This window comes from Tupaia chinensis, unplaced genomic scaffold, assembly GCF_000334495.1.
Source record: "Tupaia chinensis unplaced genomic scaffold, TupChi_1.0 Scaffold145685_1, whole genome shotgun sequence".
Classification (NCBI taxonomy): domain Eukaryota; kingdom Metazoa; phylum Chordata; class Mammalia; order Scandentia; family Tupaiidae; genus Tupaia; species Tupaia belangeri.
Window position 1 is genome coordinate 2,995,838 of NW_006205542.1, and position 14,516 is coordinate 3,010,353.

Consider the following 14,516-nt stretch of genomic DNA (forward strand, 5'->3'; position numbering starts at 1 on the left):
TCTCAGGCAAGCTCATGTGCCCAATAGCAAACCAAAAAAAATAAAATAAAATTACACAAATCTATGTTTTAGTCACTTCAGTGATATTAAAAAAAAAATAAAATAAACTTTCCATGTCTTAGTAGCTACCCATTTACAAATCATCTCAAAGGATGGGTTGACTCCATATCCTAGGGACAGGGACCATCTTTGGCACAAACCCCAAGAGCTACCTGATAGGTCACTTTAATTTCATCCTCCGAAATGGAACTGTTCACATGAAGGTGCTTGAATAAGCCTGACCTTATGACAACCCTGAGTAAGAGGTCAACTTGGGCCAACACGATAATAAATGTTAGCACCACAGAAAACAGACAGAATTAAAGTCTCTATTGTGTGTCCTAGTCCAGAAATGAATCTCCTACTCAGCTGTCACAATTCAAAAAGAATTCCACTCAAATTTTCTAAATTATAAGAAGTTCATATATATCTAAAACATTTAAGTCTATTCTTCATGCTTACAAGAATTATTCACCTGTAAGTTTGAATATGTACAGAACTATTGAACTGGGTTTATGACATAGAGAATCACACCAAAATTTCTTGCTTCTCTGTCATTCTTGGACATTTGGCAAAAATCACTTTAAGACAAGCCCTGGACCACTATTTAGCCTAGATAACTTACTTAATCCCTATCCTTCATGCACTTAGGTCTCCTGTTCTCCAATTACCTATCACATCACTCTGCATATAACTATGACAGAGGAAGTGCTCAATAAATAATCTTTGGATAAAGTAATAAAAATATCCCTGACCTCAAGTAGTTTATATGAGGAGAGATAAAACATCAATAAAACTGGGAAAAGAGGAGACGTGTAAGAAGAATACCACCTGGTGGTGTGGTATTTAAAGCAGCTGGATCCCACATGACCAACCTCACATCAGAGTCTGGACCCTGCAGATTGAAAAATACATCTGGCATGTGTGTATGTGTCCAAAATTCTAAAAAGAGTGAGAAATGGAGGAGAAGGGATTGTGGCAGGACCATTCCCAATGGCAGATGCTTTCTCACTTTTCCTATCTTCATCTCTATCTCTGCTATGAACACACATGCCCTCTGACAAATTTTTTTAATGCTGTAATCTAAAGGAAGTAAGCATTTGTTCTTACCCAAGCAAAAAATGCACAAAGGAAAATACATTGATGAGAGTTCTCACTGAGAGAGGAGCAGACCTGCCTTGAGAATATTGTTAATTAATGCTTGACCCTGTTTCAACTGAACTAATTAATGCTGCCCAATTGCAGAGCTGGTTACTGCCTTTGGGGGCCATTGGGTTATTGATGGTGATTCAGATAAGCAGAATAGACAAACTTAAGCCCAAGTAGGAGCCACTGGATTTTATCTTTTAGTTATCTCTGTGCCTGAAATCTCCTAAATCCTCCCTCGTGGTTTTCCTCTGTGTCAACCCAAGTGTAGATGAGCTCAATCCAGCAGCCAGTGCCTCTCTCCATGGGCCTTGGTCTTTGGCTGAATGAGCGAGCCACGACTGTAGACAGGTCAAACACAGAGAGCCTTTTCCTTCACATAATGGATTGAGGCATCAAACACATCTGTATAACCCTTAGTTAGTTATGTTTCCTGCTTTGGAATGTTTTTATTTAAAAAAAAAAAAAAAAGATGTTGTCTTTCTACATGAGGTTAGGGTATCTTTTTTAAAAATTAATCTATAATGTCTTGAGCCGAAGAACGGCAGCATATTGTGATATATACAAATTTTTTTAAAAAAATACTAACCATCAGTCTCAAGAAGAGCTTTTGAAATGCAGCTCAGATGAGCAATAGTGAAAATCAGGTTGCTTTGGCTCTCCTTGGTACAGGATTCAGGTAAAAATTACTATTCGTCTCAACTGAGCCTTCTCTGTTCTACCTCTACCTAGATCATAAATATAGCTTCTTTAGCCTCACTTTATTATTCATTTCTTTTCTTTTGTTTTCACATTAAAAGAGTATTAATCTCATATAGGTGGTAGTGAATGTGTTTATTGATTTTACTCTAATTAGCTATCTTATTAAGTATTTGTTCAATTCATGTTTTTAAGTGGACAGTTTTTCTCTTTTTTGACATAAATTATTATTTTCAAGAATAGAATTCATCTGTGATCCCATCTTGCTAGATTAACTCAGTTTTCTCACCGATGTCATCTTCCTTTCCTCCTTGACCAGGTCATCAATACTGGTCAAATATTTGTCAGTCAACACATTGGTATAAGGACACTTTTACCTCTTTCTACCTAAGCTTTTGTTGCTATAAGAACAAATCTTTGCATCTGTGGTAGAGGCTTATGTGTAAATCTCACTGCCTCTACTTACCCTGCCTTCTTAACGATGGTTGGCTAAATGCCTCCTTCATGTTAGCTGCCTTAACTGCAGTTGGTAAAGCATTGCTAGACCCCTCTGACTCCTTACACAGTAGACTGCCTTTAAAGCTGCTTTCACAGGTACCTGTGAGAATGTTGCAAAGCATGTATGGAAACTCAAGTCACAATGGTATCCTTTTGTTTCCTTATAGTCTTGTCTGTGATCCATTGAATGCTTTGTCTCAACTGCTCCTGTGTGGTTGCTTTGTCGGATTCTCAGGCAGTGTGTGGCACTAAGGAGAAAATTCTAGAATACTGGTAGAAAAGACTGCGTGTTCTTATATTTCTCCTGCATTTGTTGTCCATTATTTGTATTTTCTTTCTTCTGTGTGCAATGAATGATCTGCATGTATCATTAAACTAAACTCAGTAAGGCTAGACTTTTTTTTTTTTCTCCAGCATAGTCAACTTGTGTTCTTATTGGCAAAATGTTAAATTGTTTCAAAAACAGTCTTTTCAAATGGTTTCTCCTGTTCAAATTTATTGATACAGGGAAGAGATTTCTTTAGTATTTTTAAAACATCATAGCAGTTCAAATAAAAATTTTTTTCATTTTTTTTTACAAACCAGCCAAACCTAGAATTTTCTCTCCTGTTTTTTGAACATGTATTACATCTGATGATTGGTTACCTATATTAACTATAACTGCAGGTATTTCGTGCATATTGAGAACTTACGTTTTTAAATTTCAAAGCAATTAATGTTATCTACTTTAAGGATCTCTGAGACTTTTTAATTCCTAAAGTTCTGGAATATTTAATTCCTCAGTCTATGTTGAATTGGTATTTATTACAAAGGTTAGTATGTTCTAAAATACTTCACTCTTATTTTCATATGAAACATGTGCTAACTCATAGACTACCAGCTAATTATTTCAACCAAACCCTTAAGAGCACTGTATATATTTCAAGCAGCACAATTAAACTACATAGTCACCACTCATTGCTTAAATGGTCTGTGTACTATGTGTGAAAAACAATGAAGCCAAATGGCTTTGTGTTTAGGGAAAAAAAGAAAAAAGAAAAAGAAAACCCCCCTAAGCACTTTCCTGGTGGTGCAATGCTTAGTAATGTGCTGCTCTATTTCCCTCACTCCTAGTAAGTTCTGTAGTAATAAGCAGAAGCTCTTCAGAATGTACACCTCACGGAAGCAGAGGTACCAGCATCCTGGCTGTTGACATGAGATTTGAGAATGCCAACTAACCTCAGGTGCATGACCAGGTCACACCGCCACCCCACCTGAGCCCTGTTCAGAGACTCACTCTTCCTAGGGACTTTTCGAATAAGGTTTCCAACCCGCTCGTAACTTTCCTTGTTGCCTGTTGCCTGCTTTGATCCTCTCCACCACTGGGACAAACCGACAGGTTCCCGGAGTCCTGGCAGTCAGCCCTGTACGCTTCTGCTGGTTGGACAACTGTTGAGCTGCTGCACGCTCAGGATTGTTACGGCTCAGTTGCCATATTGTGCCTGAGGCGAGAATTTGTAGGCTGCTTATCTTATGAAGGGCTAACACCCTAATTAGGCATTACAATAACTGCAACGTTCTAAGTCCTAGAAGATTATGTGGGGTTATGATGAGGCCATGCAGTTTCCTGGCAGGAAACAGCCAGTAGCAGACTGCATGCTGGGCCATTTGGATAACTTTCACATCTGGCTCCTAGAGAGGGAGGAATTACCTTGCAGGGCGCCTACACAGGCTCCCTTGCACATGCCGCCCAGCTGGGAATGTGAGATTGCATCCTAAGAAAGATGCTCCAATCAATAATCACCAGGACCTTTTGGTCACTTTCTCCAGAGACCTCCTGGCAGTCTTCCTAAAAACACTATTACAACTAGTCTTCCACTAAAATAGTATTTGTAGATATCACAAAAAAGCAGAGAAATAATGAAAACTTTAATGTACAATGATTTTATATTTTTAATCAGTGTGTGTTTTTAATAATAGCTAACTAATTAATTTAATAGTCATCTAATCAAGATACTCTGTTGATTTCCAAAGATAGAAAAACTTATGAAAGTGAACTTTTTATAAGGGGACACAAGAACAAATGCCTTAGAAAGGAAAATTTTGTCTAAACTGGTTAAAAAGTTCTGGATTGGGACCTTATTCATAACTTTCTTACAATTATGTCAAACAAGAAAGAGAAAACATCGCAGCTTTCTTCTACCTTAGTGTATAATATGTTTACTCAATGTGAAAACAGTTCTTGAGATGTTTAAATAGATATTAAAAATATTTTTTAGTTTAAAGAAGTTAAATGGTACCTAGAATTCATTTATATCAACTCTAAGTGCTTTAAATGATATTGAGATTCAAAGAATATTATTCCCACTTTGCATTAATTCATAGAATTAATATCAAAGTGTTTCAGAGGGTCAATTTTTGAAAAATATCAGCATAGGAGCAACTTCTTAAATATTTTGTAATCATAAGCAAAATATTTAACTATGGTGAATTTGATGCTAATACTTTCATTTTTAATATTTTTTGCCATTTAATAATTGAATTGTTTCAAAAGACAAAAATTAAGTTCAGAGAAAATGATTTTGTGATTTTTCTTCACTTTCCTGTTCATTAATTTAGTTGGCACAGGAAAGAAACATATCTTGAAAGATTGAGAAAATGGTTTGGTATTAATATTAACTAAACCCAGCCTTCCATAGTAATTAGCATTCGATCGTTCCAGAAAGGTAATAGGTAAAATAGAGGAAAACAGTGAGGACACTGGTAATGACAGTCATGTCAACCTGAGCCATTCATTAACCTAAATAGTACAGAAGTGAGAATATGCCGCCTGAACCAGCTCATAATAAATTTAAATTATGAAGCGAATGTGTTGAAACCAAAGACTTTTGACATTTTTATCAGAAAAATTTTAAAAGCTTACAAAAGTAGACCTTTTGGGCACTATTCCTTTCATGGATTTCTTTAAGTAATAGAAGGCTTTTGGAGCACCCATTCCCACATAACCTAGTAGTGAATGGAGCCAGACACCAGATAGCCAACAGTGGTTTGAGTCCTGGCCCATGCCGCTTGAAAAACATGCTGAGCGCATGTGCATGCATGCCCCAAATCCTGACAGGTTGGAGAAATGGAGGAGAAGGGATCATGGTGTGACCACATCTTACTGGGGGAGGGTTGCTTTCACTCTCTCTCTCTCTCTCTTTCTCTGTCTCTGGCAAATGAACATGCCCTCTGGCATCAGAAAAAAAATATTAATATAATTGAAGGCATTTGGATGACATGGTGAACCTAGCCTGTGAGTAAAAAGATGCAGTTTTATGATATTATTGTTAATCACATTTAATGTAATCTCTCATTTAAGCATACAGTTATAAAGTACAGATAGGTCCTTCAACTGATGAGACTGTTGTAAAGAACTCTTGAACCCTCCTGACCTCATCACAAAACCGCCCAGCCTGTTCTTTGCATGCGCCTTCAGCTACTTATGCTGGACTTAGCCGTGTCGCATTTCAGAGGGAGCTGTCAGTTGCATGGTCAACTCATTTGTTGTTATCAGAACTCTCACCACCATAGTTCATGATTTGGTTTGTTTTCATGGGAACACACATACTATGTGATGCCTTTTAAAATACCATTTGTTACACAACTAGGCATGGAAAAATAAATGTTACTGTTTCTGTTAGCTATAAAACACATATCCACTAAACACATTTGCTGTTGGCATGCTGCAGTTGGGGACAGTGGACATTGCGGTAAGTGGAAAAAACAAGACCTCCACTTCGTCTCAGACAATCTTGATCCATGAGAACACTGCTTCATACCCCACCAAGGCTGCAGCATGACTTCAAGTAGCTGCTCCAAGATACTCTCTGTGAAACCCATTGCCCCATCATTCCTTTAGGCCCTGCAGAGTCCTGGGCCTCTCAGATAATAGTGTCACCTTTCATGAATGGCACAAGAACTTTGCAAATGAAACAAGAAAACAAACAAAATAGGTACACAAAGCTTCTTACAGTTTATTTGATTTCCACCAAAATCTTTTAGCTATGTTGCTCCTTTTATCTCCATGTTAGGGACCAGGTCTCCAAAATCCATGTCTCTTTGATTCCAACTTGCCCTTCCCGGCACATCACACCACATCTCTTGATTAGGAAAGTGTGAAGATGGGCTTTGGATTTCGTTGCTGCTGTTAATGCATCCTTTATCAGCCTACAACGATTCAATCCTGGTCAGTATCAGAAAACTAAATGTCTGAACAAATAGAATTTACCAGTAGCTGCCACAGCAAATCAATAACTTGTTTGATAGCAGGAAATTGTGTTAGTGAACATAACATCTCATTCCATTAATCAGTCATCACACTCATTATTTGTTGGGGCTGTTCTAACTTGTGTGGTTTTTGTCTCACAAGAATGAATGTACACATTTGAAAGATGTCATGTTAAGTACTGAATGTTTAAGATATGCAGTGCTACCAACTGCTATGAGATTGCATGAATTTATGGATACCCCAATCTTGCCTGGAGTATAAAAATGCATGCCTAATGTAGGTATGTATGTAACTGTCATCCCTGTTTTCCTATAGAAACGTTTAGAAATGACAAAAAAAGATACGTTTCCAAATAAAACTTCTCTAAATTCTGCAAAGTTGAGGTTAAAGCTAAAATCACCCAACTGTTTTTAAAGTGAGTTCCAGACCAGTTCTTGGTTGTCTCCAGTGTGCTATTGTGGACAAACTGATATATTTGGTCTCAGTCCTTTCTGTGAGGAATCCAAGAAGGGTGTACATACCTGTAAAATGAGAATGACTCGAAGAATGAGAGCAGATTCAATAAAGCTCAATTTTTCAATAAGGGAAAAATGCATTGCTATGTTCCTTCTTGCTTCAAACATCTTTTTCTTTTGAAATATTTGACCATATTCAATTTCATCAAAGTATTTGCCTAAGTGAAGTAAAGGGAACTGCTTGACACGGAATAACCATGCCTCTGTTCTTCACAGTCAGAAGCTAAGTTTTAAGGAGCGAGTGCGCATGGCTAGCCCGAGGGGCCAGAGTATTAAGAGCAGACAAGCCTCTGTTGGTGACAGGAGGTCCCCAAGCACCGACATCACAGCCGAGGGCAGCCCAACCAAAGTACAGAAGAGCTGGAGCTTCAACGACCGCACCCGCTTCCGGCCCTCCCTGCGCCTCAAAAGTTCTCAACCCAAACCAGTGATAGACGGTAAGCCCTGTTTTTCCATAACCATTTTTAATTTGATAGGCTATCGTGAATGAGATTATAAAGTAATTAATTCTCCATGGTACCACTTGAATATAGAGGGAAACAACCCCAAGGAAAGAATTGTTAGTTTATTTTATTGAAAGTTTATTCATTGCCATGGGCAAGAGCTCAGAACATCAGTTTACTTTTAGAAGTGACTTTGGTAGCTAAATCTACATTTCAAAGCCGAACAAAACTGTTCATTCTTTACTCATAGCCACAGTGCATTTATTTCTCAGACAAGGCCCATGTCATGATCAATATGACTGTCATCTGATATATATGCTATGTCTGAGCAGCAAAGGTCCAAGAACAACCACAGTAAGAAGAGTGACAGCATCTTTCTGGTCAACTGTGATTCTGAGTTTCCCAAATCTCACATGCTCCATCTACCTCTAAATCAGAAAGTGTTGCTTATCTTCCTCAGAGAGATGCCTGTTGGAAGTTCTTTTGAAGTTTTCAATGATAAATCCAGTTCTTCTCCCAAGGGGAATTAACCTATTTTATTTATCATATTATGTACCAGAAGTTCAGTTGCCAACACTTTTTATTAAATGCCACATTTTCATGTTTATAAAATAAAACGTTTTCTTTTTCACTTAAGATTAGCTTGGCTTTCCTTTTAAGTATGCCCCCTGGGATCTCTTATCCTGGGCAAAGAACCAAAATCACATAGCATCTTCCATTAACACATCAGTCCTTCTATTCTCATTCCCTAGAATAACCTGTGTTTTCCCAGGCCTGAAAGCTTGAGGGACAAAGTTACAGCCAAGGGTCATAATTATGGTGATCCTCAGGCTCCCCACAGTGAACCTACTAGAATCTCAGCCCACGGGTCCCTCCCTCTTCCTCAGAGATCCTTGGGAATACCTCGTCTACTCTCAGAGAGCTCTTCTTCATTCTCCACAAGCCCATCGATGCCATGCTCTCCACAGAGACCATCAGCTGCTGACCTGACGTGGCTCCTCCTGGTGGAGTTTGCAGCTCCATCTAAGCTGCAGAACATGACAGTCCTGCTATGCTGCCCCTCTTTCTGTCACTGTGTAGAAAAGGCTTCTTCCAGTAATACTGGACACTCCTCCATCAAGCCACTTGCAGCCTCCTGACCCACTTGTGGCATTGATATTCAGTGTCTATACTCTCCTCCCTAAGAGATTGGCTAAAAAACTTTGGGAAGCTGAGTCAAGAGTTGCCGATAACAGGGCTTTAAGTTGAACCCAGAATAGATTTGCTGAAAATAAGTGGGTACACACTTTTAGGAGGACAATTTGGTAAAATATATCAAAAGTCTTTGCATTTGCCTAAGCCTAGACACATTCTACTCTCCAGTTCCATTACTAGGATATGGTTAATATAATGAGTCAACAATGAAAATTAGAAATGATGCCATAAATTAAAAATTATTAGCATAGGGACCAGCAGATTGTGGAATGGTTACATTGCCAGACTCCCACAGTTAACCACAGTTCAAGTCGCTGATCTAGGAGTTTAAAATCATGCTGGTTAAGTGTGCATGTGTGCCCAAAATCCCAAAAGGAGACTAGAGGAAAAGGGATTACAGTGTGGCCATCCCCCCAGGTAATGTCTCACTTTCCATCTCTCTGGTGAGTGCAAGCACCCTATCACAAAAATCTCTATAAAATAAAATTATTAGCATGGAAGGCTGATCATAAAAAATTAATTTTTCTTTTTTTTATATATAGCTTAGATTTATAAGAGATCTTTTAAAAATTTGTGGAAAACACATATGAAAAAACTACGCATGGATTTCACAGTTTTTTTATACCAAATTAGCTCTTACTTTGTGGGGACAGAAGATGGTGTGGCAGTTAAGGTAGCTGGATCCCACATGGCCTACTGCACAGTTTGAATCCTGGACCCTGTGGCCTGGAAAACATGCCAGGTGTATGTGCACATGTGCACATGTGCCCAAAATCCCGAGAGGAAAACAGAGGAGAAAGGATTGTGGTGTGGGGAAGAGATTTCTCACTTTCTCTCTCTTTCTCTGTCTCTTTCTGGCCCCTCTCGCTCGCTTCATCTGTCTCTTTCTGACAAGTACACACACACCCAATAGCTAAATAAATAAATACAATAAACTTTTACTTTAATTCCATTTCTTTAGAAACTGTTTTTAAGAATTATTTATTAATTTTATTTATTATTTATTAAAATTTGCTATAGGGCATATGTGCTCACTAGAGAGAGAATGGAGAGGGGCATAAGAAAGCAAGCCACCAGAGATTTGAACCACAGTTGGCCACATGGGAGGCCAGCACCTCAACCATCACACCACCTGCTGACCCCTATAGACATTTTTTTTTAATTTGCCAGAGAGCACATGTGCTCCCCAGAGAGATGAAAAGAGAAGGAGAGGGTGTAAGCACCTCTCAATGGGTCATAGTCACAGCACAATGACTTCTCTTCCATTTCTCCATCCTAACGAGATTTGGGGAATGTGCACACAAGTGGCTGCCATGTTTTACAAGCCACCAGCACTTAGATTTAAACCTCCCAGTAAGCCCTGGGTGATCCAGCTTCCTTAACCACCAAGCCTCAGTACTGGCCCTCTGCAACTTTTATAAGCTTTTCTGTGTGTGTGTATGCACTTATAAGAAATGTATATAAAGTTGTGCATTTGTAGTGAATGGTCTGGAAAAACTTACAATGTATGAACATTTACTTTAAGTGGTAAGATTACAGTTATTTTTGTTTCTTCATTTCCTTCATTTTCCCCAATATTTCTACAACAAACATGTAAAGCTTTTGTAAAAGGAAGGGAAAAAAAGATTTGCTGGTGAGAAATACCCTTCCATTCACATGCTGCCCCCTCCCCTCCCTCTACGTGAGGGGCCCTGGGAGCTGGTGCTCTCCAAACCTCTCCTTAGGCTGACTTTTCACTGAGTAGTAGGAGCACCAATGTCAGTGATGGGGACCAGCCTTCACTGAGTGCAGACATAAACTGGTTTAACCTTTGCATTACAAATAGAACTATATTCTTTTGCCAGGGCTGCGTAACAAAGCACCACAGGCTGGTGGCTTATACAATGAAAGTTTAGCCATGTTCTCCCTTCGTCTTCACATACTCTTTCCTTTGTAATCACGTGTGTCCAAATTTCCTCCTTTTAGAAAAACACCAGTTATGGGACCAGCAGTTAGCGTAATGGCTATGTTGCTGGACTCCCATGTAGTCAACTACGGTTCAAGTCCTTGAACCAGTGACTTGAACTCATGCTGGGTGCCTGTGCATGCGTGCCCAAAATCCCGAAAGGAGAATGGGGGAGAAAGGATTGCAGTGTGGCCATCCCCCCTGGGGCTGATTTCTCACTTTCTGTCTCTCTGTCTCTCTCTATCTTTTCGGCAAACACACGTGCCCTATAGCAAAAAAAAAAAAAAAAAAAAAAAAACAAAAATCCCAAAAAAAAAAAAAAAAAAAGAAAACAGAAAGAAAAACACCAGTCATATTGGATTAGGGCCCACCTTACTAATATCATTTTAACTTAAGCACCTTCTTTAAAGATCCTATCTCAAATAGAATTGTCACTGAACTCAAATCAGGTTCTCTCACCCAAGTGCTATAAAACCAAACCATAAACACATGGTGTGATGAAGGAAAGTACAGCTTTATTGCAATGCGCAAAGCAAGGAGAGCGGGCAGCTCATGCTGAGACGACCCGGTCTCCCCAAGATGTTCCCCACATGCGTTTTTTTGTTTGTTTTGGGGAGTCTTTTTAGAGAGATTTTTGCTATAGGACACAGTTTGTTTTTGGGAGTCTTTTTGGAGAGATTTTTGCTATAGGACACGTGCACTCACCAGAAAGACAGAGAGAGACAGAGAGACACAAAGTGAAAAATCACTCCTGAGGGGGACAACCACATCACAATCCTTTCTCCTCCATTCTCTTGGGATCTTGGGCACACTTGCACACACACCTGGCGTGAGTTCAAGCCACTGGGTCTGGGACTCGAACCATGGGCGACTATTTGCCGACTGTCGGTTTTTTTTTTTTTTTTTTTTTTTTTTTTTTTTTTTTTTTTTTTTTTTTTTTGCCCAAATGCGTTTTTAAGGGCAAAATTAGGGGCAGAGGTCCCAGGCGTATGATCAGTTCAGTGATTGGTTCAAGAGGGTGTGATCATCTTGTGGGCATTCTTGATTAGTGAGACTTTAGATAGTCAAATTTCTCTTCAAATTTCTGGAGCCATTCAGCCTGGAGTCTTTGAGCTCGCAACCAGCAGTTTCCAGCCTACAAAACATCTTACATAAACCTTATCTTTCCTTCAAGTGAGAGTTTTAGAGGTCAAATGGCCCTCATTCATACTCTGGGCCATTACAATGTAAATGGACCTTATATTTCAAGAACCTTAGAAAATATACCAGGGGGTCCTTGCTCAGTTTCATAGTCACATTCAGAGGTCCTGAGAGCTTAGGACCTCAACATATGAAGGCGGGGGGCACACTATTCAATTTATAACAGTGCTGCTGCTCACCAGGTCACAGCATCCCTGGTGACCTGAGACACATCTATATCCTCTGCCCTGTCCCTGGGTTCACCCTGTGCTAAAAACACACATATTACACATGAAATAGGTCCACATTCTTCTAATATGGGCTTCAGAAAGCATTCATCTCCATGTTGCAAGGCCCTTATGGTTGACTGAGCACATTTAAATATAAAATTCATAGACTTCTGAATATGGAAAATGAATTCTATTTGTGCTGTTTGGCCAGAGGGAAAGAATTTTTAAAAGACTCGCTAGAGCCGTCAGTATCCATCACAGTACTTGCAGTATCTGCAAAGAGGGCTTGGAGCCAGACAGACAGAAAAGAAGTGCTATTCTCTACCAGATCACAAACAGAAGAAGTCTCCTGTCGTCCATTTTCAAGATCACTTTATATAAGTGCAGTTCTGTTGGTTAGAAAAGAATGGCTTCTTTCTGGTTGAGTCCCATCTTGACTGGTTCTGAGTTCCCTCAGTGAGCAGAGGACTGGGTGAGGTTCTATTAAAGCAGTTATGTCAGTTGCCCACCTGCAAGAAGTGGTGGCTCTTGATTCATTATTTAATCCAGTAGTCCAGAATCCTTACCACTGACTTAGCTCAGCATTATGTCTTGGGAGGTTCTCTTCCTACAGATATTGATAGTGCTGCTTCAGATTTCAAGTATTTCTAAAAACCACTTGCTACCCATAGAAAATAATACATAACACTACTGCCATCTCCCAATTATTCCAGGCCTATTTGTTCATTCACTTACTGGGCTCTTTTCTTCTATTTCTCTCTTTTCTTTATGTATTTTGGGCATTGTATTACTCATTGGCATGCTCAGAGAGAGCGCATGAATAAAAGAAAGAATAATAGAAATTCAAATTAGCCTTTAAGTTAATAAGTAGAAGTTACATTTGAAAAATAATGGGCCTCTGCTAACCCCCCTATTGGTTAAGCCAGTGAGTGGAAAGCTGAATCCCACTTGGTTGAGTGAGATTTGACTCCCAGTCACTGTGGCTTGAAAAATCATGCAGGGACTGTGTGTGTGTGTGTGTGTGTGTGTGTGTGTGTGCCCACAGTCCTGACAGGTAAAGAGGGAAAAAGGAGTCACACCATGTTGGGGGGCTCTCTCTCACTCTCTCACACACATGACCTCTAGTATAGTTTTTTTAAAAGAACAAGAGAGGGACCAGCAGTTAGCATAATGACTATGTCACTGGACTTCCATGTAGTCAACCACGGTTCGCGTTCCAGACCCCGTGGCTTAAAACTCATGCCGGGCGCATGTGCGTACGTGCCCAAGATCCCAAGAGAACAGAGGAGAAGGGATTGCTGCGTGACCATCCCCCCTGGGGGATGATTTCTCGCTTCCTGTCTCTCTGTCTCTCTCTGTCTGTCTGGCAAGTGCACACGCCCCATAGCAAAAACCTCTCAAAAAAAAAAAAAAAAAAGAACAAGAGAAAAACATAATAGATCCATAACAGCAAGGTACCAAAATTTAAAAGGAAAGAAATTTAAGGTTCATCTATAAATTTTAATAATTCCTGCAAGATCTGATACTCTTTACTACAGATGGTAACATTCTTACAATTTAATGATTCTTTAAAAAGCAATAAACATCCACATTTTTATTTTATATATATAAATATATACATATATACATATATGTGTGTATGTGTGTGTGTGCATATATATATATATATATAAATTGCCAGAGGATCCATGCACTCACTGGAGACATAGCGAGAGAGAGAGAAAGCACCCCAATCGGGCATGGTCCTGCAGCCTCCCCTCTCCTCCACTTACCCATGCTGTCTGAATTTTGGGCAGGCACACACACCTGCCTGACATGTTTTTTCAAACCTCCAGAACTGGGGTTCAAACCTTGCCACCAGATATGTTGGATCTAGCTTCCTTAACCACCAGGCCACGGAGCCAGCCCTCTTTGCTATAATTTTTAATGAGATTAACATTTTACACGTAAAAAGGGCACAGTTGGACCAGCTCAATAGTACAAAATTAAGTGCTGTGCAGAGAGAGCCATGTCTCAAATTGACCACAGTTCAAATCCTAGCCTGATGGCTCGAAAAACTCACCAGGCACATGTGCACATGTTTCCGAGATCTTGAGGGGATGGAGAAAACGGGGGGAAAGGGATTGCAGTATGACCAGGCCCCACTGAGGAGTGCTCCCTTTCTGTCTCTCTTGTTCTCTTTCTCTAAACCACTCATGCATGCACATTCACACACACTCTCTGGCATAACAAAAAGAAGTGCACAGTTGTCTCCTACTATTTCACACTCATGTGTACCAGAGGAGTAGAAAATAGCAGGCAGGGGGCCAGAAGTGATGTGTTGGTTAGGGTGCTGGTCTCCCACAGGGCTGACTGCAGTTTGAGTCCCAGACCTGATGG

At 39.7% G+C, this 14,516-nt stretch overlaps 1 protein-coding gene across 1 annotated transcript in view; it reads left to right on the plus strand.

Moving 5' to 3' along the window:
* KCNQ5 (potassium voltage-gated channel subfamily Q member 5) overlaps window positions 1-14,516 on the plus strand; it is a 221,007-nt gene that overhangs the window by 130,990 nt on the left and 75,501 nt on the right. The window contains exon 10 of the mRNA XM_006168334.2: window positions 7,363-7,583. Within this exon, the coding sequence (XP_006168396.1) occupies window positions 7,363-7,583 (221 nt within the window). The remainder of the gene's footprint in view (window positions 1-7,362; window positions 7,584-14,516) is intronic.